General features: G+C 40.0%; 1 protein-coding gene across 1 annotated transcript; it reads right to left on the bottom strand.

Moving 5' to 3' along the window:
* Positions 1-203: 203 nt before the first annotated feature.
* Positions 204-17,552, bottom strand: prdx3 (peroxiredoxin 3). Its single transcript, XM_008119540.3, has 7 exons — positions 17,402-17,552; positions 13,078-13,219; positions 11,837-11,978; positions 7,618-7,753; positions 4,879-4,982; positions 2,029-2,194; positions 204-504 (listed from the first exon to the last, which is right to left on the bottom strand). Exons 1-7 carry the CDS (start codon positions 17,504-17,506, stop codon positions 451-453), a joined length of 849 nt encoding a protein of 282 aa, XP_008117747.2. The 5' UTR covers positions 17,507-17,552; the 3' UTR covers positions 204-450.
* Between the last annotated feature and the right edge of the window lie 3,346 nt (positions 17,553-20,898).

Genomic DNA, 20,898 nt, shown 5'->3' with positions numbered 1-20,898 from the left:
AAAGCTATGAATTAACAAATGGAAAAACAAGTTTATTGACATTAATTTACTTGTTTCCCTATGCAGCCCTTGTTTGTCTGTTTCGTACTTTGCTTTGTGTTTTTAAAATGCTAACCAGTTTCCTGAAGACAATTTTTAGTATACTATTTTGTGATTAAACAAAGAGCAGAAAGGCAAATCAGAGTGATTATAGTAGGCAATAATTATTTTTCTTCAGATAGTTCTCTTTAATTACAAACATTTTCTGGTAGTGCTATTACATTTAGGAGATGTCCAAACTTCCGTGGGCAAGAAAATTACTCGTCTTCACAATCCTACAAAATAGACCATGTTTTCATCAGAACAACTATTAAAACAACTGTGCGTTTTTATTACAATCAAGTCTGCCTTCACAAGTTGTCAGCTTCTGGCTTGAGGAAACATGATAGTGGCTCTATATTGTTCATGATCTTATTTATTGACTTTGCCAAAGTATTCCTTTGATCCTTCTGGACTTGGCTTAATCTGCAAAGCAAAAAGAAGAAGTCAGAACTAAATGCTATATTCAAATAAAGGCAGCAATTAATTACTGCAAATTGCCCATAATCCTTTAAACTAATGAATAGTTTTCTTGGAACCTCAAATGAATTATTGTTCAAATCACCAGGTGAAATTTCTATTGAAAATAGCAACCTCTCAAGCCTTTCACTATTTATTTGTTAATGTATATACTTGCTAGCCTGTATTCTATGTGTATGTTGATTTGCCAGTTTGACTGTACCTCTTTGGTGTGGGAGGGACTATAGACATGTGATTGTACTGAGCATCTTCAGACTCAGGACTCCATTTTGTATTCAGTATGTTTCCATCAGACCTCAGTTGAGGTGGATGCATGCTGCTGCTTGGACTTCAATATAGAAGTATGCTTATGGACTTCAATGAATACAAGTATATTTAAATACTATCAACTATTGATTAAGAATGATACCCTGTGTACTCAACACAGAGAACTACATCCTATCTACAACTGAACTTTAATAAGAAATGTGCCTGTATGAATTAATACGAGATGTTTATGAATAAACAAGATATGTTATTTTTCAAAGAAGATTTTGTTTTTATCTCTGAATGCATATTTTAAACTAAGAGGTTTCAAGGGACTGCAACTGCAATTTCAACTTTAAAAAACAACCATCCGCTGCTAACCAGATATATTTTTGTTGTGGCATGTTTTTGTCCTTGACAGTTCAAAGACATGGTTCTTCAGTTGAATAGCTGAGTTACCTGTGCACCATTACATGAATGCTTGTGAATATCACTTGTTCAAAGGTCATGCTTTTTTTGAATTGCGGTTTTCAAAAGGTGGTCTCCACATGTTTATGAAGATTCACATTTGCCAAGCGGATATGGCATTTTTTTTTCTTTTTAACAAGGTTATGATTACCATTTATTTCCAAAAGGTTATGGCCTCAGATAATGGGTGCACATTAAAAGGTAAAGGTTTTCCCCTGACATTAAGCCTAGTCGTGCCCTACTCTGGGGGTTGGTGCTCATCTCCATTTCTAAGCTGAAGAGCCGGCGTTGTCCATAGATGCCTCCAATGTCATGTGGCCAGAATGACTGCATGAAGTGCCGTTACCTTCCCGCCGGAGTGGTACCTATTGATCTACTCAAATTTGCATGTTTTCAAACTGCTAGGTAGGCAGAAGCTGGGGCTAACAGCGGCAGCTCACCCAACTACCCAAATTCGAACTGCTGACATTTGGTCAGCAAGTTCAGCACCTCAGCAGTTTAGTGCACTGTGCCACCGGGGACTTATTATAATAATATAAAAATAATAATAAAACTTATTATTATAAGTTTTATTATAATAAAATAATAAGTCCAAGGGGACTCAGAACTCAGATCCATTATACATTACAAATTAGGAGCAGCAAATTATTATTATATTTATTGAGACACAACTTTATCTCTCCTGAAGGAGACTCAAAGCAGCTAAGAGGGGCTTGGCCACATTTGCACGCCAGAGTATTATGTTTGCCAACACACCGTGGGGGAGTTTGGTGTCCAATTTGCTGGGCAGACTTCTCCATGCGTCTCTACAAACTGGAAGGCCTTTACCAAACGGATCGTTTCTTCCACACTGCGACCAACTGGGAGGTCATTGATGCTCAAATGCTTGATGATTCCATTAGGATCAATGATAAAGAGACCCCTTCAAAGAAATAAAACAAAATGCATACATGTAAAGGGCCTGGCATGCAAAAATACACCTCCCAGAGATTCTTTTCCTGTTTAAAATATGTTCCAGCTACACCCATGGATGATTTTTTTAAATAGCCGCTTTATGAAAATAACCTGCTTTCAATTCTTGAGACTGACACAATATAAAGACAACAAAACGCAAGAAAAATCAGTGCAACACCAATACCAGTCTTTATTCTTTATCAAGAAAAGTGTAGAATAGAATGTTGGAAATAGCAACCTTCTCAAGCCTCCACTAGTTATTTGTTATGTATATAATTCAGATTGCTTACTGTATTGTATATGTGTGTATTGGTTTGCAGATTTTTAATCTTTGTTGTGGGAGGGGCTGCAGACCATGTGATCAGAACTGGGCTTGTTCAGGACTCAGACTTTTATTAACAGTATGCCTTTAGACTTCAGCAGGAAATGTATGCTTTAGACTTCAGAAGGAACAGTATGCTTAGAGACTTCATTAGACTTTCAGACTAGACAAAGACTCTATTAGACTCTCAGAACAGAGAGATGCTTTGAACTATGGACTATTGAGTCTAAGAAAGATGCCCTGTGCTACTTACACAGAGAAACTACTTCAAATCTACTTATAATTGGATTGATAAGCAAAGTACCTGTATGCTGAATACATGAAGTTTTTGAGTAAACCACTATGTTACTTTTAAAGAAGTCTGCTTATTTTTTTCTCTTGAGAGCATGATTTAAAGGCAAATATATTTTAAGGGAGAGTAGATCTTTTTGGGTAACTAAAAGAACACTCTGAAATTCTGGTGTGTGTGTGTGTGTATACACACATATGTTTTTGTTTTATGTCCTAACACAGGGATCCTCAAACTTTTTAAGCCAAGGGCCAGTCCACAATCCTTCAGACTGTTGAGGGGCCGGATTATCATTTGAAAAAAATACAAACAAATTCCGATGCACACTGCATATGTCTTATTTGTAATGCAAAAACAACAACAACAACAACAACAACAATGAAAGAACAATACAATATTTAAAAATAAAAACAATTTTAACCAACATACATTTATCAGGATTTCAATGGGAAGTGTGGTCCTGCCTCTGGCCAATGAGATAGTCAAGTTAATTAGGGTTGTTGTTGTTGTTGTTGTTGTTGTTGTGTGCCTTCAAGTCATTTCAGACTTTGGGTGAGCCTAAGTCTAAAATTTATTTATTATTTATTTACTGCATTTATTTACTACATTTGTATCACACCCTTCTCACCCCAAAGGGGACTCAGAGTGGCTTACAAATTATATGTACATACAATATATTATATTATTAGCATAGCACAATATTAGCATTATATATTACTATATTGAACTATACCACTATACTGTAATATTATTAGTAATATTATATGTAATATAGAATATATAATTATTATTATATGGTATTATTATTAGTGTTATATTGTATTACATTATAATATTATTATCAATATTATATGTATATACAATATATTATATTATAAAACTGAGGGCGGGGGCCAGGTAAATGACCTCGGAGGGCCGCATCCGGCCCCCGGGCCTTAGTTTGGGGCCCCCTGTCCTAACAGAACAAAGAGATATCTAAGTTTACTAGTCTAACAGCTGTGAAACCTGATTGCCTTGCATAAATGCCATTTTCCCAAAATGTTATGATTCTAACAGGTCATGCTATTATTTTACAAAAGTTATGACTTCTAACAAGGTCATCCTTTCCAAAGATCATAAAATCTTCAAAAGGTTATGGAGGTTTCCTTGTCCCAAAATAGGAAACAAGTCCTTCAGAAAAAACTTACCCAACTATTTTTTGACTTCACCTCTTATCATGCTTTGGACTGAACTGGAATCTTTTCTCTGATAATGGCCAATCCCCAATTTAGCCCCAGTTTTGAATTACAGCAAGGATTACAATAAAACGTTTGAATATTTTAGGTTGTATTGGAGATAACGTCCATGTTGTACTTTTGAAAAAAGTGGTCACAAACTGCTATAAGGTGGCATGTAGTACTGAAAATAACATCCTTGAGACTAAAGCAAATGACTGTTGCCTGGTTTCTATTGTCTAAGACAAGGGAACAGTTGGATATACTTTACATGCTTTTTTTTTTTCTTGCACACACAACTGCCATGTCAGAATGAGATTAGTCTAGTTGCCTTATGAGGTCCTGCTGATAATATTATCTGACACAACATTTCCTTAAACGGAAGGAGGGAATACATGGCCTTTCAGCTGTTGGAGGAATGTATCTCACATTAGCCATAGTCAGAACAGTGCCAGGTCAGGAACATGGGAAATACTGTCCAACATCTGAATGGCCATACATTTCCCAATTCGGCTTTCAATGCCTTGAACAGCAAAGCCTGCAAACAGAAAACCATCCTAGTACCTCTTCCAAGGTTAATAAACTGAAGCATTTTGTGTTATTTTATAACAATCTTAGGATATATTTCCATTAATGCAGTCAAACATGTACATCAATGGTTCTCAGCCTGGGGTTCCCAGATATATTTGGCCTACAACTCTCAGAAATCCCAGCCAGTTTATCAGAGGTTAGGATTTCTGGGAGTTGAAGACCGAAAACATCTGGGCACCCCAGGTTGAGAGCCACTGATGTACATAATAATGGTAATTCATTAGGACATCTCTCACCTTAATGCAAGACCAGGTCCTTCCAAAAGCACACCGTAATCTCGGGAAATCTGTTTTGTTATGTCTGACAGAAGAGGGATATTCATATGGCCCAAGCCACCATTCTAATGAAAGAGAGAAAAGTGGCGTTTCAGTTTTCAGTTGTGGACAGACTCAAAAACTGGAAGATTCTGTGATGAAAAGTTTACTGACAATAAGGTTTGAATAAAAGATACAGAGATATGAAAAGACAGATTTTCATGACATAGGGTGCATCTCTACAGAGTAGAATGAATGCAGCTTGACACCAGTTGAACTGTCATTGCTCAATGCTATGGAATCATGGGAATTGCAGTTTTACAATGTCTATAGATTTCTCTGCCAAAGAGTCCTGGTACCTCATCAAACAACAGATTCCATAGCATTGAGCCATAAAAGCATTGTGCAATTAAAGTGGTGTCAAACTGCTTTACTTCTGCAGTGGTCTTCCCTAAGCAGCTGGCTGGGCTTTGAAAAGCAAGGCAATGGATATTTAAATAATTACAGAAAGGATCTTCTTGCGTTTTTAATTTTTGGCTTGGCCCAAATTTTGGCAAAGCCCAAAGAGATGCAGATTATTATTATTTTATTATTGTTATTATTATTAACTTGTTTTACTTTTTTATCCCATGAAAAGAAATTGTTTTTGGAAATATTTGTTACACCACACTTTGAAAAATAAATAAGACTAGGTGCTTTTTACTTCTGTTAAGTGGTTTTCACCTTTTTTGAATCTTGTTATTAGTTATGCTCCGTGTACATGTGTAAGCTTGTTTGCGCACTGCAGTACCAGTTGCTACTAAATTTCACAGCATCACCACAACTGGGAAGATAAACAACTTCTCCTTGAGACAAGGCTGATCAGATTCATTAGTGTTCAGGGACTTCCCGTGGTCTGTCTCTGAGTGACCTTGGTTGATCACTGGTATTTCAATTTTACAAAGTTTGCACATGCATAAATTTACCCACATGGAATCACAGGCTTCAAGGCTAACAGACATGAAGCAAAGACTATAAATAAATGTAACATTGTAATTTAATTCACTTCCCATTCATAACAAAATAAATTTTAAAAGCTCTCTGTATGGTAGCCAGAACATGAAATTGGGCTACTATTTTGGACACTTAAAGGTACAACTGCTATATAAGCCTTATTCTGCAGAGCTGGTCTTGGTTGTTGGTAGGGGAGAATTCACGGATTGCTATTGAAGAATGACAAGGAGACAGGGAAAACACAAAGTACTTGTTTAAGCCTTCCAAATCATTTGATAAAAGATATATAGAGACAGCATGTTGCAAGTTAATGTTTTACATCAGCTGGAGAAAAAGTTCATTTAAATAAAATTTTGGATACTGATACCTCTTCATATATTACTTAAACAATAATTCAGAATTGATCACTAAGCTATATTAATTTTATCAATTAACTTCGTCTTTGGCTTGTGCCAATCCAGAGAAATAAAATAAAATAAATAATAATAATTAATGAAACTGTCCATGGTTGAGAGGCTAAACTAATGCCCAATCGTTAGCAGCCAAACTAGAGCAGGTTATTGTCATCAGTTGAAAAAGAAATGCCTAAAATTTGGTTGGTGAAATGTATGTTGCCTTTGGTCCTAATTTTGAAAAAAGGCAGGATATAAATATTAATAAATAATAATTAAATACTTTATTTATAGACCGCCCTTTCTCCCTGAGGGGACTCAGAGTGGTTTACATATAAAAAAAGGCAAACAGTCAATGCCGTAATCAACAAAGACAAACAACTCAAAGCAATATAATCAACATAATAAATTTATAACTACTAAAACAAATATATATATAAAATACTGATGACAATACTAACATTTAAATAAGCATAGTTACACTAAAAACACAGTATCACAAAGAGTTAAAACGACCAAAATGCAAAAGAGTAAGCCAAAAACATATAAATATCCATAATATATCAATAAAAGCTAAAGTGTATCATTTCAACCTATAAGATTCAGATATGTTTGCCAGTATCCCCGTAAAGTTGACATAAGATGTGCTCGTCCTTCTCCTCTCTATATGCTAAAGTGTCTAAGTGTATTTTCAAAAGTTTTTTTTGAAGGAGAGGAGGGTAGGAGCCATTTTTTAATCTTTGGGCAGGGAGTTCCAGAGGCGGGGAGCTATCACGAAGAAGCCCCCCCCCCTCTCGTTCCCACCAACCGCGCTTGAGATGGAGGTGGGACTGAGAGTAGGGTTTCCTCCACTGACCGCAGTGCGCGAGGTGGTCTATATAGGGAGATACGGTTTGACAGATAGCATGGACCGGAACAGTTTAATATTGGCATTTGAAAGATTGCTCTAGATTTACATTCACATAGAAAAGTATATTTCATCTTAATGTATCTGGCAGAGAAACTGATTCAGTGCAGAAATGTTTCTGTTAGGATACTGTGATTTGTTTCAGATTTAATATTAGCACAATCATAATTAGTATTCGCAATTTTTAAAAAGTGATTTAAAATCGTAAAATTTGGTCTTTTAAAACTCATCAAGATTCTTCCACCTTGATTAACTGACTTTTGTTTCAAGTGAGCCGCTATTCATTTTCCATCAAGCAAACTCATTAAGTGGCTTTGAAAGAATTAAACCTGCTGATCTCACATACACAACCAAGTATGATCCCTGGTAAAGGTGCTCTCATTGAAAAACAAAATAACCACTCAGTTCAGTTAGAGGCGGTGTTCATACCTTTCGTGGTGTGTTTATCCAGGCAAGGTGGCAAAAATGAGAATCCACTGACACACCAACAACCTCACAATTCACATCATGGAATTCATTTGCTTTGTCACTGAAGGCAATAATTTCCGTCGGACATACAAAAGTGCTAGCAGGAAGAAACACAAGCAGAGTGTAAAGAGCAAGCCACAGTTTTTTTAAAAAGCAAAATTTGACTTTTTTCCACTGTAAAGTTCAGAGAACACAAAAATAAATATTTGCACGCTTTGCATAAATAGTCTAAGTCACAGATTTTTAGTTCAAAGGTCAAAACCAAAGACCATTTTGCCAAGAAAAAATGTAGGGAAGTAGATCATCAAAATGGAAAAACACTTACCACCCGTGTCCTAATTATTTAATCATCCAAGCACAAAATATTGCATTTCCCAGAGATCTATTCTGTAAGCAATAGCCACATGGCATTTACTAATTTTTGTTTTGTATAGACAAAAATGACTGGGACAAAAGTGATCCCAGCAAATAAGGAATTGTGGTGATGCAATGCTTCAAACCCTTGTGAACTGCTGACCTGAAGGTTGCCGGTTTGAATCCGCAAGACAGGCTGAGCTTCCATCTGTCAGCTCTAGCTTGCAGGGACATGAGAGAAGCCTCCCAGCAACACATTTGGGCATCCCCTGGGCAACGTCTCTGTAGAGGGCCAATTCTCTCACAGCAGAAACGACTTGCAGTATATTTTCAAGTCGCTTCTGGCACGATTTTAAAAAAGCAAATCTCTAACATTGCTGATGTTTACTTAAAAACAAACAAACCAAGGCCTGACAAGTTTGGGATCACACTAAAATATACAAACAACAGAACTTCAATGCAAATAACTTAAAACACTGAAAAACAACTTAACTTTTTTTTCAGTTGAAAGCTATATTATTTTTTTGTACAAAAAAGTCTCAGCCAAACTGTATGCGATAGCAGATCTCAATTCTACCCCCCAAAAAATCTAGTTTCTAAAATTTCATTTTAACTACAGTTTTACTAAACTAATTTCATTTTTCCAATGCAGAAAAACTGTGGCAGGATTGGACTTCACAGCTGCCTAGATAGATTGCTGGTTGGGTAATAAATCCAGAAAGTCCCTATTTATTTAATTTTGTCAAACATACTTTCAAATCAACTATAGCTAATTCCAGTTGCAAGGAACTAGTCAGCATCTCTATAATAACATAATGCTGTCACATACAGGGTTACTTTTATTTTATTTTACTTTTTTTAACAACCATAGTAAGATAATTTTTTAAACACGTGCATCATTATATTACATTTGTCCAGCTTCAACAGTGATAAGAACAGACTGTCCTCTTACAGCAGTGTCTAAAAAGTTCATTACTCAAGTATATCTCAACCATAATTCCCTTGACATTTTCATTGAAGTCCTTGACTTTCCCTGAAAAAAAATATATTCCTGGTTTGAAAGTGTTATTTCCTGTTTAATTGTGTAGTACATACTTTGAAAGTACAATACAGTCTCACTTATCCAAGCTAAACAGGCCAGCAGAACCTTGGATCAGCAAATATCTTGAATAAGGAGGGATTAAGGAAAAGCCTATTAAACATCAAATCAGGTTATGATTTTACAAATTAAGCACCAAAACATCATGTTATACAACAAATTTGACAGAAAAAGTAGTTCAATACGTAGTAATGTTATGTTGTAAATACTGTATTTACGAATTTAGCACCAAAATATCACAATATATTGAAAACATTGACTACAAAAATGCATTGGATAATCCAGAACCTTGGATAAGCAAATCTTGGATAAATTAGACTCTACTGTAGTTGTTAAACTCCAGAAACTTTATTATTGAGGCAGCCATAAACGATGTTGAATTGGCTGAGACACTATGAGATATTCATTGAAAAACTATAGCAAAATGTGCTGCAGGATATCCCACAAAAACAAAGTTTTTCTATGTTTTTCTGATAGAACCAAGTAGGAGATAACATTTATAACACAGGGACAAAAATTGTGCTACACAGCACAAGTCAACAAAATTAAACTTTTTGGAATCATCAGAAATTAGAGTAGCACAGTTTAAATAAATTTTTATGCTGATTTTAAATATGTCTTTATTTTTTCCCATCATGTCAACTTTTTAAAAACTTTTAATACTTTTTAAAGTATTTTTCATCAGATATAATTGAAGGATAGAATTAGAATCTGATATCAATGCGTAAGTGCACTGATTATTTGATTTAGCCTGATCACAAAAACTACACATGATGTTGTGACTGCGCCTTCGGGGATTATGGTTGATGGTGATGGGATCCGAAGAGGAAGAAAAAACCCTCGTGATGAGGGTTCACTGGAGGAATTGCGCAGGAAGCGACTTAGAGAGCTATATGGGGGATCTTCTGAGGAAGATTCAGATGGGGAGTTTGGGGAAATGGATGCTGAGGAACAGGTGGTGGCTGGGGAAGCGGGCACTGAATGGGCACAGCCACCAGAGATGTCTGGGGATTTGGGGCCTATGGATACTACTGAACCTGGGGTTTCTGCAGGAGCTGATCCCACTTGGGATGCTTGGAGAAGGGAGGATGGTTCTTTAAGTGTTCATGGGGCTAAGTGTGGGCAGGATGATTGGAACTCCGATGAATTGCTAGGTACTCCAGATCCACGAGCTCTAGCTGTGTGGAGTTCAGACTCTGAGTAGATTTGGGACACCTGGTGTTTGGGTGTGAGTGTTTGGTCACCCAGGAGGAAGGGGAATAAAATGGGAATGTTTGGCCAATGCACTTTGCATGTGGCAAGGTGTTGCTGAGGCGCCGTTGGGATCTCTGTGTTTCCATGAAGACTGGACTTGGACTGTGATTCGGATGTAAGTTATCTGGGACTGCTTTACAGCAGAGGGATGGAACTGTGTGGGTTTCCCTGGACTGCATTCTGATTACTATTTCTAGCTGCTGATACCATCTGGCTTGGCTCTCGCTGTGTCTTATCGTGGACCTGGTTTGGATGACTGCACCCTCTTCGGATTTTGGATTGAATTTGACCTGGCTTCTGTCTACGCTCCCTGACTGACGACTACTCCCGGCTTCTGACTTCTGGAATTTGCTGCTGCCTCTCGACCTGACCTTGGATTCTCCTGACGACGGTTATTCATCATCCCTTTGAAGCTTCGGCTTTATCTGCACCGTGGAAGCAGTTTACTGCTCTTCTAGTTTTTTTGTTTTTAAGCCAGTTTGCTGTTTTTCTTTTGGGAACTGTCCCTTTAACTTCGCAGAGCCGGCTGTCTGTTTGCAGAAATGGTTTGGAGCTAAAAGAAGCTTTTGCACTTTCTGTTATACGCTGCAGCTTTTGGAAGGTTGCAAGCCTTCATTTATTTTGCATGTTATCTTGCAGTCAACTCTATTTGTTTCTTCTAAGCTGAATTGAAGCGTCCTTAGTTTTTATTGAATGCCAGCATGGGAAAATAGCATGGCTTGTTTTTGTGTTATTTTTGGCTTATCTTCAGAATAAACTCTGTTTTGTTTGTTAACTGGTGTCTGACTCTTGACACATGATAGAGAAAAAATAAATGCAGATCTGAATTTAGCACACACACAAAAACTGTAAGAATGACCCAAAATTATATCTGATGAAAAATACTTGTTGGCTTGTGTAGTATAATAAGACTTTTGCCAATTTGAGCAATGATAGGAACTGTAGTACAACTAAATCTGAAGGTCACATATTTCCCATCCCTGATCTACATAACATTTCTTTTTATGATACTTTGTGTGGCTATTTGTGTGTGCCTTCAAGTTGCAATAAGTGATGGCAAACCCGTGAATTATTCACATGGCTTTTCAAAGCAAGCAATGCTCAAGAGGTGGTTTTGCCCATTCCTTCCTCTAAAATATAGTCTACAGAATCAGGTATTCACACCAAGGCTGACCCTGCTTAGCATTCAAGATCAAACAGGTCTAGTGCCTTTAGGATATTTAGCCAGAGGAGTTTTATGAACATATCAGCCACCTTTTTTTTCTCCCTCACATACATTCACAACACACTAAAATCCATGCCCCAAAAAGACTGCCTCCAGTTCATTTTTATCATTTGCACAAAAGCTATATTGTACTTTCCCCCAAAAGGCCTAATGTGAAGTGAAAGCAAACCCACCAACAGATTCCTTTATCACCACTAAACATTTGCAGGCCAAAGGTTTAAGAGATAAGACATCTGAATGTTACTTACAAATCCAAAGGGTAAAAGAAGAGAACCAGATATTTCCCTTTAAAGTCATCTAAACTCAGCTCTTTGAAATCCCCATCAACAACAGCAGTGCCCTTAAAATAGGGAGCATGTTGAGTGACAGCAGGAACAGAAGCTGGAGGACCTAGGAAAAGGGAGAGATAGCACAAAGTGTTGGTATTTTAAGAAAAAAAGCTGGGCATTCACTACGTTCCTTTAAGGAAAAAGATCGAGAACTTCTGAAGATATTTGTGGCCTTGTGTGTGTATTTGTGTTGCTAAGTATCTAGTCAAATATGCTTCTGTACTGCAGAATGAATGCAGTCTGACAACCATGGCTCAATGCTATGAAACTTGGGAGTTGTAGCTGGGTGAGTCACCGAGGCTAAAGACTGTAAAAACTACAACTCCCATGATCTGCATTGAGCCATGGCAGTTAAAGTGGTGCCAAAAGACACTGCAGAGACTAACTCAACCAGAGAAGTCAGATATAGCAGAACATTTGATGAACCAACCTGGACACAGCATATCATTTGAGAACACAGAAATGCTGGATCACTTTAACCGCCACGTCAAGACTATACAGAGAAGCCACTGTACAATGAACAAAATCTGGCTACCAGTATTTAAAAAATAGTAAATAAATAATAACACTTAGAAAACAGGAGAATACCAGACAAGAAACAATCAGGGCCAGCTCAAACTTCCCACAAAGGATTTCCTCATAGAATCATAGAATAGTAGAGTTGGAAGAGACCTCATGGGCCATCCAGTCCAACCCCCTGCCAAGAAGCAGGAAATCGCATTCAAAGCACCCCCGACAGATGGCCATCCAGCCTCTGTTTAAAAGCTTCCAAAGGAGCCTCAGGCAGGAAGCAACCAGGCTTTGAAGCTGCAAGGACATTCAATGCTAATCAAGGTGGCCAACTGCAACATTCACACCTGCCTCAAACAGGCAAGAGTTCTTTCTCCCATCCCGGACTTTCCACAGATATATAAACCTCACTTCCCTAGTTTCCAACAGACCTCCCAACCTCTGAGGATGCCTGCCAAAGAAGTGGGTGAAACGTCAGGAGAGAATGCTTCTGGAACATGGCCATACAACCTGAACAACTCACAGCAACCCTGTACTAATTCTACTATGTAGATACATCCTCAGTTGATACAGTGTGTTTGCTCAAGCAAAGCTCACTGGGATGAAAAGTAAGACCACACAACGGAACCCTTCCTGCAGAACAGACTTACTAGTACAGAAATGATGCCGAGGAAAAGGTGGCACTGCACTGGTACTAGTGCTCTTCCTTGCGCTTCTAGCCGCAAATGCAGGGAGACACCGCCTGGCAGGGGAAAGGCATGCCTTCCAGGGGGAAGTGGTGGTCCAGGCAGCCTGGGAAGAAAAAGAAGGCATCTTGGATCCAAAAATACAATAAATCACACAAGCAGGAGATCTCCTTCTGGGTTTGGAGAAGGCTCAATTCCTCTATTCAAAACACACACAGTACTAGATGGGTGAAGGGAGAGGGTGGCAGTTCTAACAGTACAGGCAGCCCCCAAGTAACAAACATCTGTCTTACAAACAACTTCTAGTTAAGAACAGGGGTGAGACAACCGGAAGTGAGAGAAATCTAACCCTCGGAATGGAACTTCATTCCTGAAAGAGTATATTATGGGGAAAAGGTGTCTCCACTGAAGCTCTATGGTAAAGGTAAAGGTTTTCCCCAGGCATTAAGTCTAGTTGTGTCCGACTATGGGGGTTGATGCTCATTTTCATTTCTAAGCCAAAGAGCCGGCGTTGTCCGTAGACACCTCCAAGGTCATGTGGCTGGCATGACAGCATGGAGTGCTGTTACCTTCCTGCCAGAGTGCTTCCATGGAGTGCTGTTACCTTCCTGCCATCTATTGATCTATTCAAATTTGCATGTTTTTGAACAGACGTTGGGGCTAACTGCGGGAGCTCAGCCCGCTCCCTGGATTTGAACTGCTGACCTTTTGGTCAGCAAGTTCAGCAGCTCAGCGGTTTAATCCGCTGCGCCACCGGAGGCTCCCACTGAAGCTTATAATAATATAATAATATCTTTATTTATATCCCACCCCATTTTCCCTAGAGCAGTGTTTCTCAACCTGGGGTTTGGAACCCCTGAGGGGGGGGGGGGAATCATGAGAGGGTTTTTAAAGGGGTCGCCATCAGAAAATACATATTTCTGATGGTCTTAGGAACCCAAATTCTCTGTTGGTCATGGTAGTTTAGCCCAATTCTATTGTTGGTGGGGTTCAAGGGGCTCTTTGATTGTAAGTGAACTTTAAATCCAAGCCACTACAACTCCCAAATGCCCCAGTCTATTTCTCCCAAACCCCACCAGTGTTCACATTTGGGCATATTGAGTATCTGTACCAAGTTTGGTCCAGATCCATCATTGTTTGGAGTTCACAGTGCTTTCTGGATGTAGGTGAATTACAACTCCAAAACTCAAGGTCAATGTCCACCAAACCCTTCCAGTACAGTAGAGTCTCACTTATCCAACATAAACAGGCCAGCAGAACGTTGGATAAGCAAATATGTTGGATAATAAGGAAGGATTAAGGAAAAGCCTATTAAACATCAAATTAGGTTATGAATTTACAAATTTAGAACCAAAACATCATGTTATACAACAAATTTGACAGAAAAAGTAGTTCAATATGCAGTAATGCTATGTAGTAATTACTGTATTTATGAATTTAGCACCAAAATATCACGATGTATTGAAAGCATTGACTACAAAAATGCATTGGATAATCCAGAATGTTGGATAAGTATACTGTATTTCCTTCCAGTAGGTCATGGGAGTTTTGTGTGTCAAGTGGTTCAATTCCATCGTTCTTTGGAGTTCAGAATGCTCTTTGATTGTAGGTGAACTATAAATCCTAGCAACTACAACTCCCAAATATCAAGGTCTATTTTCCCCGACCCCACCAGTATTCAAATTTGGGCGTGCCGGGTATTTGTGCCAAATTTGTTCCAGTGAATGAAAATACATCATGTATATCAGATGTTTACATTATGATTCAAACAGTTATGAATTAGCAACAAAAATAATTGTATGTTTGGGGGTCACCATAACATCAGGAAATGTATTAAGGGTTCATGGCATTTGGAAGGTTGAGAATCACTGCCCTAGAGGGACTCGGGGTAGCTTACAAAATAGCAGCAATATAAACAGGTCAACATAAAATATAAAAAACAACAATAACCCATAACCCAGTCAATATAAGGTACACCAAAAAAAATAAAAGATACAACATAACAGGGAAACTTAACATAAACCACATCAAATCAAAATAAAATAACAATAAACATAACAAAGGTTAAAAGTAAAAAAGTTAAAACATTGTATACAAACCCATTTGGAGTACCCAGTTGATATTAAACACCAGGGTAAACTTCAACCAAGTTAAGTCCTTCAATTGTTGGATGTTCCATTAGCCATTATCGAAGGCCTGTTTGAAAAGCCAAGCCTTCAGTTCTCTCTGAAAAGTTTGAAGTGTGGGGGCCTGCCTGATCTCCCTGGGGAGGGCATTCCAGAGTCGGGGGACACAATCGAGAAGGCCCTCTCCTTGGTCCCCACCAACCGCACTTGTGATGGAGGTGGGACCGAGAGAAGGGCCTCTCCAGCAGATCTTAGAGCCTGTGCAGGTTCATAGGGGGAGATGCGGTCTCGTAAATAGGCTGGACCTGAATCGTATAAGGCTTTGTAGGTGATAACCAGCATCCCTGCATGTTTTGGCCTTCAACTGCCAGAAATCCTAACAGCTGGTAAATTGGCTGGGATTTGTAGGCCAAAACACCTGGGGACCCACAGGTTGAAAATCATTGGGTTAAGGACCTTTCAAAACTACAATCCCCATGATTCAATAGCACTAAACCATGGCACTTATAAGTGTGCCTCTACTGCACTGTAGAATTAATGCTGCTCGGCACGGCACTAGAATCAATGCAGTATGCTATGGCTCAATGCTATCAAATCTTGGGAGTTGTAGTTTGACGAGGCACAAGCACTCTTTGGCAGAGAAGGCCAAAGACCTCACAAAATATACATATAACTCCCATGATTCCATGGCATTGAGTCAAGGCAGTTAAAGCGGCATCAAATTGCATTAATACTGCAGTGTAGGTGGCGTCAAACTGCATTGATTCTGCAGTGTGGATGCACCCTATGTTGCCATGGCAGTTAAGGTGGAATACTGTAATAGTGCTGTAAAAACGTTGATAGGACCCTAAGCAGAGAAGCGTTGTCCTCGAAGGACTTGAGTGCAATACATGACTATCTGAATGCAGTTGGAATGCCATGCTCCATGCTATGAGATCATGGGAGTTGTAGTTTGTTAAGGCACAAGCACTCTTTGCCAGAGAAGGCCAAAGACCTCAGAAAATATACACTGAACTCCCATGATTGCTTGGGACGTGAGTGCAATGCATGACTATCTGAATGCAGTTGGAATGCCATGGCTCCTTCATGGGGAGTTGCAGTTTTATAAGTTCTATAGCCTTTTCTGCCATAGAGCTTGATCCCCTACTAAACTACATCTCCCATGATTCCATAGCATTGAGTCACTGGCAATTAAAAGTCTCTACCCAGAAAATTACATGAGCGTTGGGAGACTCATCAAACTACTGCTCCCATTATTCTCAGTGCTATGAAACCTATGAGCCCCTGGTGGTGCAGCGGATTAAACCGCTGAGCTGCTGAACTTGCTGACCGAAAGGTCGGGAGTTTGAATCTGAGAACGCAGTGAGCTCCTGCTGTTAGCTCCTGCTTTTGCCAACCTAGCAGTTCGAAAACGTACAAAATGTGAGTAGATCAATAGGTACCGCTGTGGCGGGAAGGTAACACGAGTGTTGGGAGACTCATCAAACTACTGCTCCCATTATTTTCAGTGCTATGAAACCTGAGCCCCTGGTGGTGTAGCGGGTTAAACCACTGAGCTGCTGAAAGGTCGGCAGTTCGAATCTGAGGAGCGGGGTGAGCTCCCGCTGTTAGCCCCAGCTTTTGCCAACCTAGCAGTTCGAAAACATGCAAAAGGTGAGTAGATCAATAAGTACCGGTCTGGCAGGAAGGTAACGGCGCTCCATAGTCATGACTTAGTAGGTGTCTACGGACAACGCCGGCTCCTCCGCTTAGAAATGGAGATGAACACTAACCCCCAGAGTCGGACATGATTGGGCTTAATGTCAGGGGGAGATCTTTACTTTTATTATGAAACCTGGGAGTTGTAGTTTGGCGAGGCCACCAAGGCTAAAGACTGCGTCAAACTATAACTTCCTTGATCTACATCAGTTCCAAGTGGTGCCCAAACTTTGCATTAATTCTGCAGTGTAGTGCAAGGCTGGGTGGCACCTTTGCAAGGGGGGAAAAAAAAGCCTTAGCTTGCAAAAGCGTGCTCAAGGCCCGGGGTGCTCAAAAGGCAGGAAGGACAAGCCATTGCAAGGCTGTCCTAGGCAAAAATGCAAAGGGAGAATGCAAAACCCTCTTTGCTTAGGACCCAAGGGCATGAAATCTAGACAGTCTTCCCGGGACGATCCCGCGCTTACCGAGGGCTTCAGCAACCTTCGCAGGGCTCCAGCCGCAGCAGCCATGTTCAGCTCCGGAGGCAGAAGGGAGGGGCACGTGGAAGCGGAGGGGCGGGGCCACCTCATTTAGTAGCCCAGAGGCTACTGTCTCTTTAAGAGCAGCCTGGGAGGAGCTCCCTTAAAGGCACACATTTAAGTCTCACTCATAGAATCATAGAGTTGGAAGAGACCTCACGGGCCAACCAGTCCAACCCCCCTGCCGAGAAGCAGGAAATGGTTTCTAAGCACTGCGACAGATGGCCATCCAGCTTCTGCTTAAAAGCCTCCAAAGAAGGAGCCTCCCCCACTTTTATTCGTGGATCTTCTTTTGCAGCTGAACTGTTTAAAATCTTGAAAGAGGATACTGTCAAGGGACCTCATCACATTAAGGCAATGAAATTAAGGATTGACATAATTGTCACACCATAGCAGCTATGGTCTAAGTCAGGGGTCCCCAAACTATGGCCCGTGGGCCACATGTGGCCCTCCGAGGTCATTTACCTGGCCCCTGTCCTAAACCTTAGACTTAGGGTTGACCTAACTACCTAGTCTTTGGAGGTCACTTTCGTTACCTACAGTCCTATGAGACCATCTAGATGGCCTTTGGGGGACCCTTTCCTTACCTATGGTCTTCTGATGGCCTGATGAGATCATCTAGATAGTCTTTGAGGGTCTCTTTCCTTACTGATGGTCTTATGAGACCATCTAGATGGTCTTTGGAGGTCTCTTTGCTTACCTATGGTCTTTTGAGATCGTCTAGATCAGGGGTCCCCAAACTAAGACCCTCCAATGTCATTTACCTGGCCTCTGTCCTAAACTTTAGACTTAGGGTTGACCTAAGTCTGAAAAGACTTGAAGGCACACAACAACAACAATCCTAATTTTGGACTATTTTATCATAGTCCGGCCTCCCAGCAGTCTGAGGGACTGTGAATCGGCCCTCCACTTAAAAAGTTTGAGGACCCCTGGTCTAAGTGAAACTACAACAAATACTGAACATTTTCTGCAACTTGATCATTTAATTCGGTCCAGGTATTTATTTATTATCAGAACACTGCGAAGCCCATCAGCCATGGATGTGGACCAAGCCTGGTTACCCAATGTCTTCCCCAAAAGCTTCCTTCATTCCAGAGAAAGGTTTTTATTGGCTTTCTGAAGGATAGCAGGGAGGGAGCCATTCTGGTGTCCTTCGGGAGGGAGTTCCAGAACTGAGGGGCCACTGTGGAGAAGGTCCCCTCTCTCGTTCCCACCAGCTGCACCTGAAACGGGGGTGGGACTGAGATTAGGTCTTCTCTAGCAGATTGCAGGGCTCGGAAAGGCTCATATCAGGAGATATACAGAAGGTATACACTTGCTCTGTGCAGTAATGTTTTTACTGAGTGTCATGTTTTTTTCTCATTTTGAATTTTTTTTATAATGAGTTTGTTATCGTCATTTATACTTTTGATATTAAGTGAGGTAGTTGTGGCATTGAATATTTGCTGTTTATATGTATGTTAACCACCCTGAATCCCTCTAGAAATAAAGTGTTGTTGTTATTATTATTATTATTATTATTATTATATGGATGAAAATGTTTGGCTCAGTAAAGCTCAATAGAGCTCCACTTTCCTATTGAAACGGATGAATTCCTTACCTTCACCACACTTCCATGCAACTTAGTATGTTCTCTGCATACTCTGAATAAATTTCTCACATCATTACAGATCTGAAGCCTTGCCCACCATCCCTCCCCCAGCATTATTTGTTGAAAGAAATCCTCCTCTCCTTGAAATCTCATCCTCGCTCTGTATTAACGTGAGAGCTGAGCATACTCAGTTCGTCACTTTGGAATGCTGCCTTAAAGAGAGGAGGAAGAAAGAAAGAAAGAAAGAAAGAAAGAAAGAAAGAAAGAAAGAAAGAAAGAAAGAAAGGAACAAGAGGAATTAGGTATTTCAATGTTATTTCTGGCATGGGAGAAGGGGGAAAACTTTGCAACTTAGATGTATGTGCTCTGGGAACAAAGCAATATACACTGTATAATACTTTCAAAATCATATATAGTAGAGTCTCACTTATCCAACTTTCACTTATCCAACGTTCTGGATTATCCAATGCAGTCTGCCTTTTAGTAGTCAATGTTTTCAATACATTGCGATGTTTTGGTGCTAAATTTGTAAATACAGTAATTACTACATAGCGTTACTGCGTATTGAACTGGTTTTTCTCTCAAATTTGCTGTAAAATATGTTTTGGTGCTTAATTTGTAAAATCATAATGTAATTTGATGTTTAATAGGCTTTTCCTTAATCCCTCTTTATTATCCAACATATTCACTTATCCAACGTTCTCCTGGCCCATTTATGTTGGATAAGTGAGACTCTACTGTACAAACAAATGACTAGGGGATACTTGCATCATAGCATAATTGCAGCCAGGCTTTGAAGCTGCAAGGCTATTCAGTGCCAGTCAAGGTGGCCAGTTGTGACATTCCCTCTTGCCTCTGATAATAATGAGATAATGCTTCTGGAACACTGCCTAGACAGCTCTGAAAGTTGCTAGAGTTGAATTCAACTCAGTGGGCCTTATTTCCAAGGAATTTTATCTTGAAGTCACATTATCTAGGACCCCATCAGCACTGCCATATAATCCAGCTTCTGAATCCCAAAGATCTGGATACTTGGATCATTGCAGAATTGCAGACAGACTTTGAAGCTGCAAAGCTATTCAATGCTAACCGAGGTGGCCAGTTGCTACATTCCCACTTGTCTCTGATAATAATGAGATAATGCTTCTGGAACATGGCCAGACAGCCCTGAAAGGCATTCTTTTAATTGAACTCAGGGAGCCTCATTTTCAAGGAATTTGATCTTGATGTGACAGTTGCAACAATCCCACTTGCCTCTAAGGATGCCCGCCACAGATGTGGGCGAAATGAAATCCAGCTTCTGAATCCCAGAGATTTGGATACTTGCTTGCTAGCATTATTGCAGCCAGGCTTTGAAGCAGCAGGGCTATTCCCCCCCCCCCCGCCCCCCACCCCCGGCCCCAACAGTGATATATCAGCTGCCTTCCTCCCCCCTCCGCCTCCATGAGGAAGAGGTAATGGCGGTGACAGAACTCTTCCTTACCGGGTGGGTGATTTAGCTCCTCCCACATCCTCCCCTCCCACATTTTCAACCTGGGAACCACAAATGCCACTACATTACAGAAAGGCCAAACTTCCAGATGATTTCAAAAAATCCAGTTCCCCACCACCTTCTGAAACATTGTAAAAGACCACTGGCCACCATGCTTAAAAATACGCAAAGAATGTTCTCTCCTATACTTAAAGCCAAATTAATGTGGTGGGAGCAGTGGCTTTCAGGATGTTAAGTGTAGCACTCAGTGGAATTTAGTAAATGTGATGAAGTGGAAGGTGATGCATGCCATATGCCAGCAAATATGGAAAACAAGAATGGCCATCAGATTGGGAAAAAATCAATTTATACCCCCATACC

This window comes from Anolis carolinensis, chromosome 3 (assembly GCF_035594765.1).
Source record: "Anolis carolinensis isolate JA03-04 chromosome 3, rAnoCar3.1.pri, whole genome shotgun sequence".
Taxonomy (NCBI): Eukaryota; Metazoa; Chordata; class Lepidosauria; order Squamata; family Dactyloidae; genus Anolis; species Anolis carolinensis.
The sequence above is the reverse complement of the archived record's forward strand: the minus strand, read 5'-3'. Positions and strand labels throughout refer to the sequence as shown.